The sequence below is a fragment of the Hipposideros armiger genome, unplaced genomic scaffold, assembly GCF_001890085.2.
Source record: "Hipposideros armiger isolate ML-2016 unplaced genomic scaffold, ASM189008v1 scaffold_0, whole genome shotgun sequence".
Classification (NCBI taxonomy): Eukaryota; Metazoa; Chordata; class Mammalia; order Chiroptera; family Hipposideridae; genus Hipposideros; species Hipposideros armiger.
In genome coordinates, this window is record NW_017731350.1 from 2,003,520 (window position 1) to 2,025,674 (window position 22,155).

Here is a 22,155-nt window from a genome sequence, read left to right on the forward strand (position 1 = left end):
AAAGAGAGGCGTCATCAAGTCTGTCTGGGTCCCGCCCTAAATAGCACTGCGCCTGCGCACTTTCTGTTTGCTTCGCCGCGAGCCTACGTGGTGACCTTGCGATTGCGACGTGTGATGCGCTCTGGTCGCATTTGCGTCAGCGGCGTAGCTGCGGCTGCGTGGCAGGTTGTCCAGGTAACCACGGGAGTTGTCGCTGTCTGGTGGCATCTGAAAGACAGGTGTTCGTCATGCAGTTGAAGCACCTGAGGACCCTTCTGAGCCCTCAGGTGAGGAGTTGCGTGCCTCTTCCCTCCCCCGCCCGCCTTAACTCTCCAAGAAAAATGAGGTACTGAAGATTAATGTTGAGCGCCTACTGTGTGCAGAAGACTGAAGGCTATAGCCATGGTTCAGACTCTGCTCGGTCTATAGTGTTCAGTAGGCAAGATGGACCGCGAACGGCTGTAGCTTTTATTGCGTTTCATTTATAACATCAGTGATGTGTACCAGGCCCCGAGCTGGGGCTCGGAGGGATCCAGAACTATCGATAGCTCAGTTATTGGTCCTGCTTTCAAGAGGCTCGTTCTAGCGGGAGAGGCGCACATGTAAACAACGAACGTAAATCTACACCGAATTAAACAGGCGCTTTAGGTACAAGCCCCAAAGAGGGAGTGCAGAGGATAGATTTAGAAGAGTTTGGACACGGGGGCGGAGGTGGGGGAGGAACCCTGAAGCATGGCGAAGAAAGGCTGGGTTTTGGAGTTAGAACAGAATTCAAGTCCTAGTTCCACCAGTACTTGAAATAAATGACCTGATACTGCTGACTTTAGCCCTTATCACACAATCTCTCTCACAGCACTCACCCAGATTCTTCATTTGGAAAATGGGAGTAATAGTAATAACAACCTTAGGGGGATTAGGGAAACGTTAAAGGAAGAGATATAAACAAAAGAACATTGTAAACTGAAAAGCAGTGTAAAAACTGACAACAGAGAAGGATATTCAGAACTCAAAGGACAAAATAATACAAAGCTAATAAGAATAATCTGTCATAACTGCTTACTATGTGCCAGGGCAGCATAAGAAAAGAAGTTAGAATTGTGGTTTATGGAGTCAGACATACATGGATATAAATCTTGGTTCTGCCACTTACAAACTGTGTATGTAAACTTGAGCAAATTACTTACCCTTTCTGTGCCTCAGTTTCCCCATCTGTAAAAGTTGTATAATAATAGCATCTATCTCAGGTGGTAAAACGAGATAATGCATCTAGAGCACTTATCAAAGTGCCTAGTCTATGGTAATAAGTGCTTATTAAAGGTTAACTACTATTGTTCTATTCTCTACCTCATTTAATCCTCACAACATTTCTGTGAGGCACATATTGCAGAGAAAGGAGAATTGATTGGTTATGGGAAGCAGGAAGGCTTCAGAGAGGATGTAGCATTAGGAGAATAGAATGAAATTAGAACAAAAGAAAGATGTGCTCATTGCTCAGGAAACTGCCCCCTGAATCTAATTTAAAATTTTCTTTACCTTAATGAAGTAATTGAAGATGAAATTCTCCTCCTTCAGTCTTTCAAAATAAGATGATGTCATGATGCAGGAAAGGGCTGAATGCCTGGGATTGGACAAGAGGATAAAGAAAGATGATTGGCAACAGTTGTTTAGGAGCCCTCCAGCCCTTCTAACCTAATTTAATCAAGAACTGGAGGGTGATAATAGTGGTAGTATGACTATTTTCTGACTTTGGTTTGAGGATTTTGATGGAAAAAAAAGCCTTTTTTTTAACCTGACTTTGGAGATATGTTGGTTAGGAGTGAAAAGTAACTGTTTTAAGCCAGTGCTTGAGCCCAAGTAATTAATCAAACAATTGCAGCAGAAACTAATTTTTTTTGTTTTATATTTTTGTAAATCTTTTTTATTTTTCAATTATAGTGGACATTGAATATTATTTTATATTAGTTTCAAGTGTACAGCATAGTGGTGAGACATATACAGAGGGTGCCAAAAAATGTATACACATTTTAAGAAAGAAAAACTGTATTAAAATGGGAATACTCAATATACACTGATAACAAAAGATGAATACAAGTCACGTTTGACTTCTGCAATTACAAGAGGTGCTCAAAGTGGTTACCATCAAAGTGGTCTAGACACTTCTGATTACAGCAAACTACTGCTTGAGCAATGATGACCAAAGTGTCCACTTGTATACATTTTTTGGCACCCCAAGTATATAATTTATGAAGTGATTCCCCTGGCTTAGTTTAGTACCCAGCTGGCGCTACACATAGTTATTGAAGTATTATTGACTATATTCCCTGTGCTATACTTCATATTCTCAAAATAAATGTTCTATTTCAAGGAGGGAAATCCTTAGTATAGAACCATAGAGGATCAGGGCTGGTGGTGAAAGGGACAGACATGCAAGAATAATTCACTGGGAGATTACTTTTTTTTTTTATTGGGGAAGGGGAATAGACAAGTTGCTGTCCTTTCACTCCTCAGTCCAGTTGTGGAGGACGTCGCCTCACTGGCCCAAGTTGGCACCATCATTGCGCTCTTCCCTGGTGAGGCAGATCAGTCACCGTCTTCTGGATGGCCACTCACAGTGGCTGCTGGCCGCTCACGCTGGCTGCTGGCTACACAGGGTAGCCCATGGCAATCCACTGCAGCAGGGGCTGCAGCCTACACCCTCGCCCGCGACTCACGGCAGCCCAGCTCCAGGTTGAGCTGTTGTTCAGCATCTTAGCTGTAGAGGGCAGTGTCACTAGTTCTCATATGTGGGATCCGAACCGGGGCCCTCTGGCGTCCCAAGCTAGCTCTTAACCAACGCGCCACTCAGCCCGCCCAGATTACTTCTAACTAGGGCTTTTGTGAAGTGGATAGTTAAGGAAAAAAAGACAAACAACAAGGTGGCATTGTTCATCCTAAGTCTCAACTCTGACCATTTTATTCCCTATTCCAGAACTTACACTGTCTCTCCCTTTCCTACCAAATAAGCCCACACTGCTTAGCCTAGCTTTGAAGATCCTTCTTGAGCTGGCCTCAATTGGTTTTACCTGCCTTACCTCCTCTGTTTTTCTATTTACAAGATAGTTTCAGCTAAATTAAATTATTGTTTCTTCACCATACTTGCTATTACTCATGCCATTCCTTCTACCTCACTCAGCTGCATTCATTCTTCAAAGCTTAATGTTGATCATATAAACATAAAATTATCTCAGTCTTCTCCAAACTATTATAGAGCTTTGTACATACCTCTCTTACAGGTCTTTTTATAGTTTTGCACATCCTGTTACATTCTGGAACAGGGACCATGTTTTGCTCTTTGTCGCCCTCTCAGCCCCTGGCCACATGCCTTTCTTAGCAAAGTACTGACAAAGTATTAATTGAATGACTGGCTGAAGACCAAAACTTACATCAATTACATTTATTTCAGTAGCAGACCTAGGGTATGAGGGACCAAGGCCATTGCAGGGACACATTGATACGGTTGACTAAGAATGCCACCCCTTAGTACACTTGCATTATGGATTTCTAGAATTGCCTTGTTCTCACAGTCTAGGGTTTTATGGCCTTAGAGACCAGTATGGATTATGGGCATCTCTTTGTTGTACGGATTTTTTTAAAGGAAAATTGACCGAAATCACACTCGAAGTAATGGAACTAGAAATGCTCTTAGCGTTCTAGATCAGCACATTGGTTTATTTTTGCCCCCTTGGCCTCTGCAGGATGGAGCTGCAAAGGTGATCTGCATGGCTTGGTCCCAGAACAATGCCAAATTTGCTGTCTGCACGGTGGACCGAGTGGTGTTGCTGTACGATGAACATGGGGAGCGGAGAGATAAATTCTCCACCAAACCAGCTGACATGAAGGTGAAGAGAGTACTCCTGAGAACAACCTGCTGATGGGGCCTTCCAAACCTGGAAAACCTCCTAATTTACTTCCCAGCCATCGGCATAGGAAATGGCCTGCCCCCACTTTTCTCAGTATAAATGCCTCGAGACCATGGTCACACGTGCACCTTTTTTCCTCTTTTCTCTTTCACATGTACTCATTAGTTTTTCTTTCTTTTCTTTTTTAAACTCTTAGTATGGCAGGAAGAGCTATGTGGTGAAGGGCATGGCTTTTTCTCCCGATTCCACTAAAATTGCCATCGGACAGACTGACAACATCATCTATGTCTACAAGATTGGAGAAGATTGGTGAGGACAGAGACTGGGAGATGGAGTGACCCAGAAAAAACGGGGAAGACGGGAAGAAATGCCTCACTGGGGAGGGGGAATAGAGAGGATGAGGAGCCAAACTGGGGCATGGCCAGCAGAAGCCTCTGGAGTCTATCGTCGTTGCCTCCATACCTCTGCCTGTCCCACGTTCTGCAATCCCATCCCTGGAGGAATCAGTCTAAGGGCAACAAAGAGGTCCTGTGAGATCCCAGGGAGCCACGGGTGATGTCGCATCTTTGTTGTTGTTCCAAAGCTACGCAGGCTCCCTCATATGCCTCCTTTCAGGGCCTATGGAGTGGTAGGAAAACTAATGGGCCATGACATTATGTGTGTCGATTTACTTACGGAAGTGGTTTTTAATATGCTGTCTCTCCTTTTGCTTGGCAGGGGTGACAAGAAAGTCATCTGTAACAAGTTCATCCAGACGGTACAGTTCAGACTAGTCCCTGGGAAATTAGGCTGAATAAACATGTATCAAGATACTGCTTATAAATTGAACCAGGAGTTGCCTGACTTTTCCTGCTGCGAGGATGGTGCCACCTGGCTGCTCATCCTCATCTGCTTTCCTCCTTAGAGCCCTGCTGTCCCCTCCTCTCCTTCCCTATAGGCAACTGGGGTGGTGGCATGTGGCAGGGTGTCCGGGTTGTTCAGGTCCAGGTGGTTATAAATGTGTTAACCTACACAGATGGGGTTATCCTGCTCGTCATTTCTTTCCTACAGAGTGCTGTTACTTGTCTGCAGTGGCCAGCAGAGTACATCATTGTCTTTGGACTGGCCGAAGGGAAGGTAAAGGAGGGAAGAGACACACAGGAGAGGTTGTGGGTGGGGATACTGGTTCTGGACAGAGGAATATGGCTAATCTTCTCCCTTAGGGGACAATGCATAGGAACCCGTTTTTTTGTTTTTTTCTTTTTCTTTCCTTAGGACCTGGGTGAAACTGAAAGTAGCCTAACCAGACTTGTATCCATTCTCCCATTTTCAGGTTCGTTTAGCAAACACTAAAACTAATAAGTCATCTACCATCTATGGGACAGATTCTTATGTGGTGTCACTGACAACGAAGTGAGTAAGGAAGAGTGGTAAATCCCGAGAGCTTGGACATGGTAGGAAGAAGCCCTGGGGAGGGAAGTCTGGACTGGGAGACCATAGTATGAAAGGTGGGGAGGATGGGTAGCAGGAACCACAGGTAGGGTAGTCTTCGACAGAGAAAGGGGACTCTCTTGGTGAGACAGACCATTCTAATCTCTTCCTGTATTTCTTTCCTTTCTTCCTTTTCCGCCTTTTTCAGTTGCTCTGGGAAAGGAATTCTCACTGGTCACGCAGATGGCACCATCGTTAGATATTTCTTTGATGATGAAGGGTCTGGAGAGTCACAGGTATGAATAAAGGATGCTCTGGGCCAGGGGATAAAGAAATCCCAAGAGCCCTCCTAGAAGACGCTGGACATGAAGGAATTTAGATTGAGGTGCTGCAGGAGTTGACTAGAGGAGTGATACCTCAGAGGGAGGGATACAGCCACAGGAAGGATTTGTATTTAAGAGGCCAGAGCTTAATATTTATGGGAAAGGGGGCATCAGATGGAAGGAACCTTGAGACAAAGGGAAATAAAGAATCTGAGGGTAATGAAAAGTGAAAATTATTCTCATTTTTGTAAAAAAAATGTATATAAATTCGTAGAAGAAAGAGTTTTTTACTCTTGAGAGGGAAAAGATGGGAGATAAAATGAATGTTCATGTTTTACTCTATATAATTCTCTATAGTTTGAATTATTTACGTTAAGAATTACTTGTGTAATAATTAAATGTCTCCCTCCTAAAAAATAAGAAAAAATAAAAGTAAGGCGCCATAGCTCCCTGTGGGCCCACACAGTGTGGGTTAGTTACTGTGTCAGCCGTCTCCCTTTGGAGGCCCTTATTGGCTGCATATTAAAGATCTCCAACACACAAGTATTGGCAGTTTCCTCTTGAGCACAAGATCAGTAAGTGTGCATATATGTCATATATATGTGTGTGCACGTATACAACAGAAAGACAGTTTGTGAAGTCAGGATTAGGATGTGTTGAGATAGGAAAATGTTGGGAGAAAGACTTCTGCAGAGTAGGATGGTCAAAGTGAGCGTGTCGGGTGCTAGGAATAAGAACATTTCCAGGGTGGAGGCCTCAGAGTCAGAGAGATTAAAACCCTCTACTTCCATCTTAGGGGAAATTGGTTAACCATCCATGCCCACCCTACGCCTTGGCTTGGGCAACCAACAGCATTGTGGCTGCAGGCTGTGACCGGAGGATTGTGGCCTATGGAAAGGAAGGTCATGTGTTACAGACTTTTGATTATAGCCGTGACCCTCAGGAGCGGGAGTTCACCACAGCTGCAGCAAGTCCTGGGGGCCAATCTGTGGTGCTGGGAAGTTATGACAGGTGGGTCCCCCTTCCAATTGCAACTTCCGCCCACTTTTCCTATGTGTATTCTTTGCCTTAGCCCACTTATTCTCAGCCAGAGTGGAAGACTGGATCAGAATCAAGTGTATGTTGAAAGACATGCTCAGGTTTTAATTCTGCACTTTCCTCTTCCTGCTCCTACCCTCCATCGGCCTGCTGGCTGCTCTGAAACGCGCATGCTCTTGTGTCTATGCATCTCCCTGGGATTCCACAGCAGAATTTATCTCCCCTTTCTTTGTGTTCCAAATGCCCCTTTTCAGACCACTGAGTTAGTATTTATCACGTTATACTATAGTTTGGTGTTCATATCTATCTGGCTAAATTGAAGAGCCCTTGAGAAGAGGGCCTATTATTCACCTTTTTATCTCCAGTGCCTAGGTTAGTATCTAGTACGTAATATATGCTCAGAATGTTTGGTGAATGAATGAATGAGTGAATGAATGATGAAACAGTAGATAAGCAGCTACGGTCTGGGTCCCATCACTTCCTTGGAGTGCTTTTAGCTCCAGCTTTGTCAGTCCTGTCTTTCTACCTCATTTGTGTCTCTTTCTGTTCCTTTCTTTCTTCTCTTAATCCTACCTTCTGTATTTCTCTACTGCTAGCAGCTCATTTTCCTCACCAGCCACAATCTCCTTTTGTTTTTTTACACTCCCATCACTCTTTCTCCATTTTAATTTTTCTTTAAAATTTTTTATTGTGGAACAACCATGTTTATCGGTTACACATTGCTTTCATGCTACAATGGCATAGTTGACTCTTCTAGGGAGGACACAGCTCACAGTGGCCCATGTGGGGATTGAACCGGCAACTTTGGTGTTATCAGCACCACGCTCTAACAAACTGAGCTAACCGGTCACCCCTCCATTTTACTTTTGACCTGATTTTCCCAACTGACTTCCTTTGAACCTTTTTGTCCTCTCCTACGAGACTCTGTAGCTTGTCTGTTTTCTTTTCTTTCCTTCCTTTTCTGATTTAGCAAGACTAATTTTCTTCAGCTCCAAGCCCACTTTCACTTTTTCTCTCATCCTCCATGTCTTCTAAAAGCCACATACTTTATTTCAGACTTCGGGTACTCAACTGGAGCCCTCGAAGAAGCATCTGGGAAGAGGCGAAGCCCAAGGAGATTGCCAACTTGTACACCGTCACCGCCCTGGCCTGGAAGCGGGACGGCTCGCGACTCTGTGCGGTAGGTCGCTAGTTAACCCCTTTCTGCATTGGTGACTTTCTCCAGACCTGGAAGCATCCTGCCTTATCCTAAATCATTCTCCCCTGACACTAGAGACTCTCCTCTTCCCATGTGACCCCAGCCTAAAAACCTGACGTTACAGACAGGAAATAGAAATTCATACTTCACTGGAGGCCAAAAGGGACAAAGAGTTGTATTGGCTGATTTCTCCCTTGCATCCCATCGCTGTGTGATGCCCTTGAGTCCTGGGATTGCCACCTCTTTTCCTGCTTTTCCAAAAACTACCAGCCCTTTGACTGCCAACTCGTCCCTAGAGTCTAGAAGCTAAGTTTTGAGGGTGCCTCTAGATACCTTCTCATGCCTGTGTACTGTGCGTATTACCCCATGTGCTGTCACCTTCCGTTCTAGGGCACACTCTGTGGTGGCGTGGAACAGTTTGACTGCTGCCTCCGAAGGAGCATTTATAACAACAAGTTTGAGTTGACGTATGTGGGACCTAGCCAGGTGAGCAACTAAAAGCCTGCCTCACCAAGATCTTGCCGTGGCTCATTCGTCCTTGGAACACTTCCCTGCCTTCTGGCCACAGCCATAGTGTCCAATTGAACCTTTGGCCGAGCTGTTCTGGGGAACAAAATGTGTCAGGGCAACTCTCTGGCAACTTTCCTGCTGTAGTCCTTCCAGCTTATTATAAGAAAAGGTTTAAACACCAGGCTTAAGAGATATAGGGATTGCCATTTACATCCTCCTGGTTTAAAATTTCACTGCCTGCATGATGTCAACTGGGGAAGGTGATAAGCAAGATTACAAGGGTGAATTCTGTTGTTTTAGGGCCTCTGAACTCACTGTGTGTGACGTTGTAAATTTATTTCTTAGTTCCAGAGCCTACTTTTCTCTTTTGTCTTATCTCGACACTCCTTTCCTTCCACTTATTATTCATTGATTCCTTCATTCTTTCATTTTTCTCCAGAAACGTTTATCCATTCTCTGTGTGTCAGCATTGTTAGGCATTGAGAATTCAAAGATAACACATTGTCCCTTAATTGAGAAGATCGTTCCAGCAAAGGAGACAAACATATCAAAAAATAACATAGTACACTGTGGTAAAAGTTACCATAAAGGTTTGTACAAATATTATAGCTATGGGAACATAGGGAGAGCAATGGGTTTTACCCAGTGGAACTTTCAGAATCATATGTATTATAAGCATCAAAAGAGATAATATAGGAAAGCATTTCACAAATAATGAATCACTATTAAATGAGAGGTGTCCTTATCACCAACAATATCCTAGGCCAGGTGAGGAGACAAGATGGTAGCTTTGTTTAGCACTGTGGAGGTGGGCAAAGGGTACAGCACATTCACGCCTCTTTTGGGTTGGGGGAAGCCCAGATAGCTCAGGCTTGTCTCCCACCTAGGTGATTGTGAAGAACCTGTCATCGGGGACCCGAGTGGTACTCAAGTCACACTATGGCTATGAAGTGGAAGAAGTGAAAATCCTGGGAAAAGAACGTTATCTGGTGGCCCACACGTCAGACACACTGCTGCTAGGGGACCTGAACACGAATCGCCTTAGTGAGGTAGGAACCAAAATGGAGGGGTGGGGAAGGGGGGAGCATCTTGAGTTGCTACTTTGGGGGAATCAGGATTCCTAGGGGGAAGTTCTCCACGGGAAGCTCTAACATTCTGGTGTTAGGGACCTGGAGTCATCGAATGAGACCCAGGAGGCTTAGAATCCTGGAATCACCACTGTTGGACTGTTTTTACCCCATCTCTCAGAAACATAGGGACTAGGGCAAAATCTGACATAGCACCTCTTTTGTGCACTGTCAAAGCCTCCCCCAAACTCAACCTCTCTGCCTCCCCCTACCCCCGTCACTTTTTCAGCATTGTCTTGGATAGTTATCCACATTGTTATGTCTTCTCCCCCTTTACAGGTAGCTTGGCAGGGATCTGGTGGCAATGAGAAGTATTTCTTTGAAAATGAAAATGTGAGTAGAGCTTGATTCACCATCACCGTCTCGTTAAGCCTCCTTCCAGCTCCTGTGTCAGAGGATGGCAAGTGTCACGGGGTTGAGGAGACATCAGATAAAGGGAAGGTGGGGGTGAAATAGGCAGAGGAACAGAGCAGAGAGAAAAGTGGGAGTCACTTTGAACTGACAGTGTACTTCTTTACTGTCTTCCTCTTTGTTCATGCAAGCTTTCCACCATATAACAATTCCATTCATCCCCAGGTATGCATGATCTTCAATGCTGGAGAGCTAACCCTGGTGGAATATGGGAGTAATGATACTCTGGGTTCTGTACGTACTGAATTCATGAACCCCCACCTCATCAGGTAACCCCACAAGGTTCTCTAATTTTTTTTAAAGATTTTATTGGGGAATTAGAGGAGGGGAACAGTGTTGGGGAATTGGGGAAGGGGAACAGCCAAGTTGTTGTCCTTCAGTCTTAGTTGTGGAGGGCGCAGCTAGCTCAGCTCCAAGTCCAGTCGCCATCCGGCCGCCCATCACAGGGCAATTCAGCTCAGGTGCCCTGTTCAATCTTAGTTGTGGGTGGGCATAGCCCACCATCCCATGCGGGGGTCTGACTGGCAACCTTGTTGTTAGGAGCACATGCTCTCACCAGCTGAGCCATCCTGCAACCTGTTGGCAGCTCAGTGGCAGCTCAGCTTGGGCGCAGCTCACTGGCCCATGTGGGAATCAAACCGGCGACCCTGTTGCTCAGAGTTCTTGCTCTTAACCAACTGAGCCACACAGCCAGTCCACTTCTCTAAATTTTGAAACACAAACGAATTCCCTTTTGACTTCTAACTCTTGTGTGTGTCCTCAGGTTAATCTGAACACTTCATCCCATGTGGTACTTCAGAGCCCTTGATAAACATCCTGACTGCCTAAACCCATTTTGCCTTATCTCACCCTTGTTTCAGTGTCCGTATTAATGAGAGGCGTCAGCGAGGAATGGAAGAGAATAAGAAATTGGCTTATCTTGTTGATATTAAGACTATTGCTGTAGGTGAGTAAGACTCTCTCGTAATTTAAAAAACAAAATAATTGTCTATAGTGCACTAACATATCACAGGATTGTGTGCAGTAGAGGATCCAGGAATCTGAGAAGCACCAGGTAAATGTGTGACCCCGCTCAGCAACGGAGATGTGAAATGTTCAAATATAGGCATGTCTATATCTAAATGTCTGGATATAGATACATTGGTACATATATAGGCCTGCCCATATAATTATTCATGTTCTCTAGATATGTATCTTAGGGCTGAAAAATTGTGAGTTGTAGAGAAGAACAGTTAGCAAATTTATGAATCTTTCTGTTTAGACTTCACAGGATCATAGTCTCTTAGAACTTGAAGGGGCTTTATTTTCTGTATATTTTGTCATTAGTAACTAATGATAACAAACTTTATTTTCATTTCACAAATGTTTGCATTTATAAATCTTATTTTATCTATTAATTGTTAATTTTTTATCATGAAAAGTTTCAAGCATAGAAAAGAAGTATAGAGAATAGCATAGTATTCTCTAAGAAGTATAGAGAATAACATATCTATATAACATAGCTATAAAGAATAGAGCTCTTGAGTCAAACCTCCCCACTTCTCTACTTAGTACCTGTATGATCTTTGGTAAGTTACTTAACTTCTGTATCTCAGTTTCCTCATTCACAAAATGGGGATAAAAATAGTACCTACTTCATATGAAAAGTACTTAGACTAGTGCATAATACGTGCATAATAAATGTTGGCTACTATTAGTAGCAATATTATTACTTGTATACCAGCACCCACTTCTGTCAAATCCTAACATTTCATTCTATTTATCTTGGATCTTTTTGATGGACATTTAAGTTGTTGGTTTTTCACTGTTACAGTGTTTTGGTTTGCTAAGATTTATACCTAGAGAGGAATTGCTGAATCATAGAAGAGATACATCTTCAATTTCACTAAATATTTCCAAATTGATCTCCAAAGAGGTTGTACCAATTTACAATCCTACCAGCGTTAGAGTTCCCATTGTTCCACTTGCTTTCCAGTATTTGAGATTGCCTGACTTCATTATCTGGCTCAGTCTGATTTATGTGAAATAATATCTCGTATTTTTTGTTGTTGTTCATTTGTTTACTGGCTGTTTAAACTTCTTTTTCTGTGGATTTCCAGTTCATATCCCTTGCCTATTTTTAAAATCAGGTTGTCTTTTTTTTTTAATTAACTTGAAAGAGTTCTGTGTGTGCGTTTATAGCCTTTGATAGTTATTTGCATTGCAGATATTTTATCTCAGCCTGTGGCTTATCTTTTCAGCATCTTTTAGTGTTGAGACATTTTAAATTTTAATGTCCATTTTATTACTTTTTAAGAAATAGTTTGTGATTTTTGAGGTCTTATTTTTTAAAAAAATCTTCCCTCCTCCCTCGTATATTTTAACTTTTTTTGTTGTTGTTTTTTTCCTTTTATTTCTTCTTTCTTTTTTAACATTTTAAAATTTTGCTTTTCACCTGGAATTTATTTTTGTGCATAATATGGGTAGAGATCTAATTTTATTTTTTTCATGTTTAAGCATTTATTGAAAGTCAATTTTTCACCCACTAATTTGTAATATTATCTGTCATAAATCAAGTATGCATATACATATGGGTCTGTTCTTAAGTTATTTTTACACTTCATGAATTTTATATTTCATATCAAATTGCCGAGCTCAGAATTGTATCTACAATGGAAATAATAATATAGTCCAATGGACTAAGTCCCAGTGGCAGTAATGAGCTATGAGACTTCGGACAAGTCACCTCACTCTGTGAGGTCTTATCTTCAGTGTATGTAAAACGATAGCGTTCTTCTTGTAACCTTTCTGAGTCACCGACCCCTTTGAGTATCTAATGAAAATTATAGATCCTTCCCCAGAAAAATATATGTAACATAATTTTGTATATAATTTCAGTGTTCACAGAAATAGAGTCCCCACAGCTCTACTTATAACGGGGGCATTAAAACTTGGCTTTATCATTTTGCTGTTTAATTAAAGGAAAATTTATTTCTAAGTTAGTCTTCCCAGTTGTAGACATTAGCTGGCATTTGGTTTTTAGCTTCAGCATATATAACAAAGACAGGTATGTTGCTTGTTAATAATGTATATTAATAAGAGTTGCGAATATGGGTTTTGCTCAAGCGACTCCCTGAAAGTATCCTAGCCAGCCCTGAGTGCTCTGTTCTAAGTGTGATCATTTCTTGCACTGACAACATTCAAACCAAACAAAATATCCACCCTCTACACTGACCAGCCTAACCTTAGTCAGAGGTTCCTGTGAGTTTGTCAGTGTGCCTTCACCACTGTGTACCCCTCAGTGCTCTTACATCAGAGGCACTCAAATGTGCAGGTAACTCCTTGGAGCAAATATGATCCTCAAGGTCATGTCATTCATCAGCTCTCTCTAACTGGTGTGCTGTAACTAGGGTGCATCCTTAACGTGCTCAATACTGCCTTCCAGAGGATTCTGTGAGTAATAAAAGCCAGTTGCTCTGAAGTTCTGATCTACTAGGAGGCAACTCCAAGAATCACATGTTTTGATGGGCCTACAGAGTTAAACAAAATGTATACAATTTTAGAAGAAACCCGGCATCCTAAGCATCTTAGCAAAGTTAAGTTGTATTGGTCATTTGCATTCCTCAGGACATGGTCTAGCTCTAGACTAACACAACATTCTTAAAGCCCAACATATGATTGTAAGGCCAGTCTTCTGCAGACTGCCTCATGCCCTGTGTACGATTATGTGGAATGTCTCTTGTTAACCCTGTCTCCTTTATCTCTAGTGGATCTGATTGGTGGCTACAACATTGGCACCATCAGCCATGAGAGCCGTGTGGATTGGCTGGAACTTAATGAAACTGGGCACAAGCTTCTCTTCAGGGACCGGAAACTTCGTGTGAGGAGGGTTACTAAGGCCTTACCCATTGACTGGTCCATAGAGGATGTGGTACTAGCTGCTACCAGGGATTGTAGGGGGCAGGATGGGACATAATTTCTTGGTGCTATGCCAGTAACATAACAAAAAACACAGAATCAACATTCTTTGAATCTGATATCACAGCCCATCCTATAGTACCCTTAAGGAGATTGTGTCTTGACGGCACCAAGGTCAATAGGGAAATTTGTGAGTTGGTTTCTCTGTCACTTTTCACAAGTCTGTGCCCCCATGAAGCTTCCTCACCTCTGCATTCCTCTTCCTCGTGCCTAGCTGACCCTCACCCACACGTACTGCTCCAGTGCTCTTCAGCTACACTTGTCTGACAACATTGCAGCTGGCTGGAGGACAGTCTCCTCCTGGTCCCGATAGATTCTGATCTCAGTGTGGTACCACCAAGGGTTCGACCTCAGGGGCAAAGATACTATCTGGTGATTTTTCATTTTATTTTCATTGTAATGTGAAAGCCACATCACAAATCTCCAGGCCATTTAATTTATCTGGTGGCCTAACTTTTGTAATCCAGGCTGGCCCAGAGTTATTCTAAGAATGAAAGTCTGACCTTCAGCTAACTTAAATTCCTAGGGTGTAGATCTTTGCTCTTTTGGTCATCTCCTATTTGGCCAGAGTCAGAATATAAACAACTCAGCATAAACTTCAAGGGTTGCAGGTCAGTAAACTTTGAAATTCATCATGTACCTGACTGGTGGGTTAGCTCACCACATTTCACCACTAGGGAAATGGTCAATTTCAGAAGACACCGCGTATCCCCTTCTAATTGTGCTCCCTCTTCCTTCTTCAGTTGCATCTGTACGACATTGAAAGCTGCTCTAAGACAATGATCCTCAACTTCTGCTCCTACGTGCAGTGGGTCCCAGGAAGTGATGTGCTGGTAGCTCAGAACCGAAACAGCTTGTGTGTGTGGTACAACATCGAGGCACCGGAGAGGGTCACCATGTCCTCCATCAGGGTATGTCGACACCAGGCTACCACAGACACAGTGTCAGGCTGATTAATTAGAGCACTGAGGAAGCTCCAAAGGTTACTTGCTTTTCTCTGCCCACCACCCATAATCTCTGTGATCGGGTTGATAAGTAAAGTTTAGACTCCTTCCTCACAATGGACCAGGCCCTGGGACCGTTCTTGTTCAGATTCCTGACATTATATTAGACCCTTGGAGTATGGGTCTCTATTACAGTGGCTGGCCCTGGAAATTCACCAAGTCGTAATGAAGAGTTTCCTTAAGCTGGAAGATTCAGCTAGGAGGAGCAGTTCTAGGTCACTTCCTTGTGTGCTGATTCTCTGTGATAAGCCCTTAGAGTTCCAGTTCCTTGTTTTTCAGGCTGCAGATCAGACCATATCCCACTACATCACATATACTCAAGTAATCTTCCAAAATCTGGGAGGTGCCTATGAAAGCAGAGAAGAGAGGCTCCTGTGCCAGGCTAGGATGCCTGGTGGGTGTGGATAGAGCACGTGACACTTTCTTCCTCTGTTTCTGTATCTTTTTTTTTTCCTTTCTTGCCTCATTTTAGACTGATTAAGGTTGGGTGTTTTGGGTTGTTTGTTTTGTCCCTTTTTAAACTACATTTTTCACTATTTTGCTTTGGAGGTTATACATCCTATTTCTATAGCGTCATCCTTGAAAGATTACCTTATACTTAAATTAACGAAGTCTAAAGTTAGTCAGTATCACCCCCTCCCCAGTCAGTTTCAGTTCCCTCCCCTACAAACAATGCAAGGACCTTACATGGCTTCAACTTTGATCACTTCTCTTTTGTCATTGTCCAGCATTTTAGTTCTCTTTTGTTATCCCCAAAGTTAGACATTATCATTTTATGCAGACAGAATTCGTTTAGATTACCCATCACAGTGCCAGTTTCTCTGTTTACCTTTTCTTTTTGCATTGCCAATCGTCCCTCTGGAGTTATTTTTCTTCTTCTTAAAAGAAGGTCTTTTGATGATAAATGCTCAGTTTTGATTATCTGAAAATGGTTTTTTTTTAGCCTTTTTCTTGAAAGATGCTTGGACTCAGTACCCAATTCTAGATTAACAGTTAATTTTTCTTAGCCTTTTGCAAATATTGTCCCATTGATTGACTTTCTTTGTCGTTCTGAGAAGTTTATTAACAACCATTTTCATATGGGTAATCTGTCTTTTCTCTCTGGTTGCTTTTAAAATCTTTTTTTTTTAATGTGTTTTGAAGTGTCACTACCATGTGTCTGAATATAAATTTCCTTTTTATTTATCCTGCTTGGTATATATTATGCTTCCTGTATTTCTGACTATACATATTTTCATCAGTCTTGGAAATTTCTCAGCCATTATATCTCTTCAAACATTGCTGTTTCTCTATTCTCTCCATCAGAACTCTAATTTGGCATGTTAGATTTCTTGTCCTGTCTTTTATGCCTTTTTAACCTCTCTTTCATATTTCCTTTCTCCTTCTCACTCCATGCTACATTCTAGATAATTTCTTTAGGTACATTTTTTCGTTCATTAATTAGCTTTCACCATTGTCTAATCTGCTATTTAAACCACCCATTGAGGTTTTTACTTTAAAAATTTAATTTTTCATAAGGTCATGTATTTTTCTCCAATCTGCCTGACAATTTGTGATAGTTTCTTATTTCTTGCTTAATTTTTCATTTCATCTTTTAGATCTTCAAACATTTCACACATAATTATTTTATATTCCATACCTGTTTTTTTAACAACTGTCATTTTAATATCTGAAATCCTTTTGAGATCCAAAACTGTTGTTAGTCATTATTATTTACTCCTTTATAGGGGTTTATTAACTTGTATTTTGGGTTTTATTATTATTATTATTATTATTATTATTATTATTATTAGCTCATGTCACATTGACTCTTGGAATCCTGAATACCTAAAATGGACATTTTCCTCCAGAGATGATTTATGTTTGCTTCTGCAGGAGTCAGGCATATTAATAACTTTTTGTACCACTTTTGTTCCCTTTACTGAAGAGAGGATTCTCAGATTTGGCCTCCTCATCCTGCTGGAGGACCCAAGGTTTATTCTTCTGACACTGGGTCTGCCCTCAGAGCAACTGGATCCTTTCTGCTTGCTCACCTTCCATATTTTCCTGCTCAGGTTTTAGCTTACTGACCTCTTCTCTTTTCTTTTACTTTCCTTCCTTCCTTCCTTTCTTTCTTTTGGGAGGAGGGTAGTAGAGGGGGTAGGAAGCATTCCTAGTGATTTCTTCAGTTAAACTCAGCAATGCATTCAAAAGTGGGCCAGCTTCAGCTTGTACTGGGTTGTCGGAAAAGTCATGACGTATATGGGGAAAATATTTTTCCCAATATTTTAAGGGGAGGATCCTTAAGCACACCTGGTTATGGTACTACTGGAAGCAGAAGTGGGTGCCACACTTTGTCACCTTACCCCCTTCACCCCCCCTTCCTCCAGCATTAGTGCCCTCACAGCTAGGTGTGTACTTTAACCCAAGGACAGTAGCACAGATAAGGAATTTTTATCTTCTTGAGAGAAACTAAATGTTAGAAAAACAAAGGCCTCGTGTGTGAGCACTAGGGTTGGGTGAGGGTGGGTCTGATCTGCAGTTCAGTCCGTGGAAACACTAACCTGGAATTTGGGTGGGGTGGGGGACTTGAATTTTTACAGGGTGATGTTGTAGGTCTGGAGCGGGGCGAGGGAAAGACCGAGGTGATGGTGACCGAAGGTGTGACTACCGTGGCCTACACACTGGATGAGGGCCTTATTGAGTTTGGAACAGCCATTGATGATGGCAACTACACCCGGTGAGGGGCTGGGCTGGTAACCAGCATAGTGGTGGGAAAGCCTGGTTCTGAGAGAGGAAGACCTGGGATGGGTTGTAAAACAGACCCTAGCTGAACAGGACCTGGTGATCCAGGGAGGAGATTAGACAGAAAGGACAAATAATTGCCTGGCCTTCCCCTCCCCTGCCCCATTGCCAATATTCTTTGGTATCTTCCTGACCCTGGAGTCATTCTTTGTGCTTTGGTTCCCTCCTTCTCCAGGGCAACAGACTTCTTGGAGACTCTGGAAATGACCCCAGAAACAGAGGCAATGTGGAAAACCTTGAGTAAACTGGCGCTAGAGGCAAGGCAGTTGCACATTGCTGAGAGGTGAGGGGGCCTGTAGAGCTGAGGTGCCCAGCAGCTAGGATGACTGACCACATGGGTGTTTTACGTGTGGGCAGCTCCTACCCAGTGTGAAGGCACTGCTTCCCTTCCCATACCAACGAACGTGATAAAACACTCCTGTAGTACAGTTATTCCAAACATCCTCCCATCCTACATTGTGAGAGTATGTCTTTTACTGATTTTGCCTCCCCTTCCACGAATTAGGTACCCCTTCAAAGTTTTTAACACCCATACCCCACAATCCATGCATTGAAGCACGTATTTCAAGTAAGGTAAAGGAGTGTGGTTAATAGGACAAACTTGGGACCCCAGACTCTTTGAGTTCAAATCTTGGCTCCACTTACCAACCTGGGTAACCTTAGAGAGATTACATAACATCTCCAAGCCTTGGTTTCTCGATTTGCTGTATGTAAAATGGGGATAATAACAGAATTCACCTCAAAGGGTGGTAAAGAAGAACGGTAGTGGTCGTGAAGAACAAGTGAGAGAATGTGCAAAGAGCACAGATTTTAGGTGCTCAACAAATGTCAACTGCTGCTGTTTTGGTTAGGAGTCATCCTTGATCCCTTTTCCCCATGCCTCGCATAGCTGGACTGTCAGCAAGTCCTAAGGATCCCATTCCAGAGTCTTTAAAACATATACTTGAATCTCTTACCTGTCCAGCTGCACTGTCTACTCCCTAGAACTGGCCACCACCATCTCCTACCCACAGTGTTGCAAAAGCCTCCTAAGTAGTCTCATTGAGACTGTTCTTATACCCCTAAGAGCATACACCCCATAGCAACTGAGATAATTTTCTTAAAACATCAATTAGATTATGTCATTTACTTGTTCAGCACCTACCAGTAGCTTACTGTTGTATTATAATGGAAAAACCACACTCTTTGTCATGTCTGAAGGCCTTACAGTATCCTTCCTCTACTTCCTTTGCATACCACATACCGACTGCCCATCAGCCTCCAGCTGCTCTGGCATCCTTTTGGCTCTTTGAGCATGTCAGACTCACTCCTGCCTTAGGGCCTTTACACTGGCTGTTCTCTCTGCCAACAATAATTTCTCCCCATCTTACCATTACTGCCTCTTTCTTGTATTCAGGTCTCAGCTCAAATGTCAGCTCCTCAGACAGGCCTTCTCTGACTACCAACTTCAATAGTCCCCTCAGTTACTGTCTAATATCACACATTTTATTTTTCATTCTCTCAAATTATCTTTGTGTATTTGTTTACTGATTGTTTCCACTAGAAAGTAAGTTCCCTGAGAGCAATGTCTTCATCTGTCTTATCCACCTTTGTGTCTCCAGCTTTGGCGAGAACAGTGCCTGGCACATAATAGTTTATACCTGCTGAACCAATGAATTAGTGATGATCCTGTAATAATATTACTATTGTTGCTTCCACACTGCAGGTGCTTTTCTGCTTTGGGCCATGTAGCCAAAGCTCGATTCCTGCATGAGACTAATGAGATTGCAGATCAAGTGTCTCAGGAATATGCAAGTATTATCCCCCTGATTCATTCGGTCTCTCCAGCTGAGATTTCTCTTAGTTCCCAGCTCCACGATTCCTACCTTTCCAGCCATGGCTAACTTCCTCTACCCTGCCCACCCCACCTGCACCTTCGAGTTGCACCATTTTGCAATTAATTGACAAATCTCAAGGCTCTAAGCCCCATGAAGCTTTTCAGCTTCCCAAGCCTTTTAGCCTCCACGTCTCTCTGGCCTTCCTGTCTCAGCCTGCACACACATAATGGCTCCTGCAGCACCGACAGCATAACCAGAACCTCCCTTTTCCCTGCAGGGCGGAGAAGGCACAGACTTTTACCAGGTCCGAGCACGTCTAGCCATGCTGGAGAAGAATTACAAGCTGGCTGAAATGATCTTCTTAGAACAGGTAACAGGAGAAGAGGGGCTGGATGGAAGAGGAAATCAGAGCTGAAAAAAGAGGCAGACTCGGGAGGGAAGAGCACTGGTCAGCTGGGCCTCCAGAGGTTTGGGGAGAACTTTTAGAAATGTTGATACCATTAGTTTTATTTCTCAGTTTCCTCCTCTGCATCAGTCCTTACAATATCTCTTTCTTTCATAAAAAATCTCTCTCTCTACTCCAGAGCCTGTCTTTGTAATTCTTGTGCATGGAGGTAGATCCAGGTTTTGTGGGGCCCAAAGCATACAATCTGAGGAGCTCTCTTTAAGAAAAACAGCCCTAGAAGGGGCCTGTGCAAATAAGGTGCCCTGAAGCTCAAGCTTCTTTTAATTTCACCATAAATCCACATCTGCTTGTATATAAGTAAAGGCCACATGGGCTGGCACCTTAGGCAGGCTGAGGAGAGCTTGCTGATTTCTGATCCTCCTATCTTCCCGGTGTCCCTCTTTCCTCTGCCTGGGTTCCCCTAGAATGCTGTCGAGGAGGCCATGAACATGTACCAGGAGCTACACCGTTGGGACGAGTGTATCGCCGTGGCTGTTGCCAAGGTACCGGTTCTGTCTTCTCCACAGTGGTTCAGAACTCGGTTCCACCTGTATCAGAAAGCTCTTGTCAAGGAGGCTGTGGGAACTGGACCAGGGTTGGGGCTGGGAGCCGGTATGGTGAGGAGTTAGGACACGTGTCCAGGAGGATTTCCGTTGTTGCAGTGGGATTGGAGAGGCATGGGATGTAGCAGGTAGGAGGAAGGGCCGGAAGGAGGGATGTGAGTCCTAGTTCTCCTCTGTTGCATGTCCAGGGGCATCCTGCCCTGGAGAAACTGCGCCGAGGTTACTACCAGTGGCTGATGGACACACAGCAAGAGGAGCGAGCAGGTGAACTGCAGGAGAGCCAAGGGGATGGGCTAGCAGCCATCAGCCTCTACCTTAAGGCGGGGCTGCCTGCCAGAGCTGCTCGGCTGGTGCTGACCCAAGAGGAACTGCTAGCCAACACCGAGCTGGTAGAACACATCACTGCAGCCCTTATCAAGGGCGGACTGTATGAAAGGGTATGGCTGACTTCCTGTTCCTTAACTCCAGGGCTCAGTCCCCCTCTCCTACCTTAGAGCACACAGCCCTCCCTGACTGGTGACTGATTCTCTTCCTTTTGGGGCTGATACTTGATTCTTTGTGTAGTGGGGGTGTCATTGTAATACAGTATGTGTTACCAGGCAGGTGATCTCTTTGAGAAGATTCGAAATCCACAGCGGGCCCTGGAGTGCTACTGTAAAGGCAGCGCCTTCATGAAAGGTACCGACCGGCCATCCATACCCAGCCTTCGTTGTCATAGGCTCTTGCCCAAACACCTATCTTGGGGCATCTGTCCAGGTTGACTGGCTTTAGTTCTCCTCCATTGCTCAACTTCTCATCTGTTTTCCACTTGTTTCTCTGTCTTGCTTTTCCTGAGTCCCATCTATGGAAGTCTGAGCTGAGTTCCCTCTCCATCTCTGGCAGCGGTGGAGCTGGCTCGATTGGCATTCCCAGTGGAAGTGGTGAGACTAGAGGAGGCATGGGGAGACCACTTGGTACAGCAGAAGCAGCTCGATGCAGCCATTAATCACTATATTGAAGCCAGGTATGGACGCCTGGGGGTGCAAATGAGATTGGTGCCGGGGCAAGTAAGGGCACCAAGGCCTATAAGAAGAGAGGTCTCAAAATATAGGGTGGAGGATGCTCGAGGTGTCTGTTTACCTCCATCCATCTTCCTCTTCCCTCTGACATATTATCTTTCCCAACTATGCCAGGTGCTCCATTAAGGCAATTGAAGCTGCCCTGGGTGCCCGCCAGTGGAAGAAGGCAATTTATATATTAGATCTGCAGGACCGGAACACTGCGTCCAAATACTATCCTCGAGTGGCCCAACACTATGCGTCTCTGCAGGAGTATGAGGTGAGGAAGAGCCCCTTTCTGCAGCCTGAGGCATTGCAGGAGAATAAGGAGGAAACCCAGAGCAGGAAATGGGGGCCAGCTCACCAAATCCTTCTTTCTGGGACCAACAGCATCACCACCCTAAATGGGGAAAAAGCGGTTTACTGACCCTGTTTCATTCCAACATGACACAGACCCCTCTCCCAAATATATAAAGTGAGTCTGTAGCTCTCCTGTGTCAGCATTAGTGATTTTTCATGAATAATTCTAACTTAGTTAAAATACAGAATTGCCTTGCATTGCAGAAAGGCCAGGTCCTTTTTAAAAAAAATGTATTTTTTTTAATTTTTATTTTTCAATTACAGTTGACATTCAATATTATTTTATATTAGTT

General features: G+C 43.5%; 1 protein-coding gene across 3 annotated transcripts in view; it reads left to right on the forward strand.

The window, feature by feature from the left end:
- The first annotated feature begins 68 nt into the window (after nucleotides 1–68).
- Nucleotides 69–22,155, forward strand: part of IFT172 (intraflagellar transport 172) — a 33,043-nt gene continuing 10,956 nt past the window's right edge. For 2 of the 3 annotated variants that reach the window (XM_019630349.1, XM_019631060.1), the window contains exons 1-25: nucleotides 115–266; nucleotides 3,714–3,857; nucleotides 4,075–4,187; nucleotides 4,596–4,635; nucleotides 4,929–4,994; nucleotides 5,191–5,270; nucleotides 5,497–5,584; nucleotides 6,408–6,622; nucleotides 7,706–7,829; nucleotides 8,238–8,333; nucleotides 9,245–9,406; nucleotides 9,764–9,817; nucleotides 10,061–10,164; nucleotides 10,756–10,841; nucleotides 13,642–13,754; nucleotides 14,596–14,763; nucleotides 17,439–17,575; nucleotides 17,816–17,923; nucleotides 19,346–19,430; nucleotides 19,735–19,827; nucleotides 20,328–20,405; nucleotides 20,654–20,902; nucleotides 21,065–21,143; nucleotides 21,348–21,468; nucleotides 21,638–21,782. In XM_019630349.1, the coding sequence (XP_019485894.1) occupies nucleotides 228–266; nucleotides 3,714–3,857; nucleotides 4,075–4,187; nucleotides 4,596–4,635; nucleotides 4,929–4,994; nucleotides 5,191–5,270; nucleotides 5,497–5,584; nucleotides 6,408–6,622; nucleotides 7,706–7,829; nucleotides 8,238–8,333; nucleotides 9,245–9,406; nucleotides 9,764–9,817; nucleotides 10,061–10,164; nucleotides 10,756–10,841; nucleotides 13,642–13,754; nucleotides 14,596–14,763; nucleotides 17,439–17,575; nucleotides 17,816–17,923; nucleotides 19,346–19,430; nucleotides 19,735–19,827; nucleotides 20,328–20,405; nucleotides 20,654–20,902; nucleotides 21,065–21,143; nucleotides 21,348–21,468; nucleotides 21,638–21,782 (2,787 nt within the window). In that variant the 5' untranslated portion in view covers nucleotides 115–227. Of the gene's footprint in view, nucleotides 267–3,713; nucleotides 3,858–4,074; nucleotides 4,188–4,595; nucleotides 4,636–4,928; nucleotides 4,995–5,190; nucleotides 5,271–5,496; nucleotides 5,585–6,407; nucleotides 6,623–7,705; nucleotides 7,830–8,237; nucleotides 8,334–9,244; nucleotides 9,407–9,763; nucleotides 9,818–10,060; nucleotides 10,165–10,755; nucleotides 10,842–13,641; nucleotides 13,755–14,595; nucleotides 14,764–17,438; nucleotides 17,576–17,815; nucleotides 17,924–19,345; nucleotides 19,431–19,734; nucleotides 19,828–20,327; nucleotides 20,406–20,653; nucleotides 20,903–21,064; nucleotides 21,144–21,347; nucleotides 21,469–21,637; nucleotides 21,783–22,155 lie in introns of all 3 variants that reach the window. The other variant, XM_019629524.1, reaches the window with a different exon arrangement.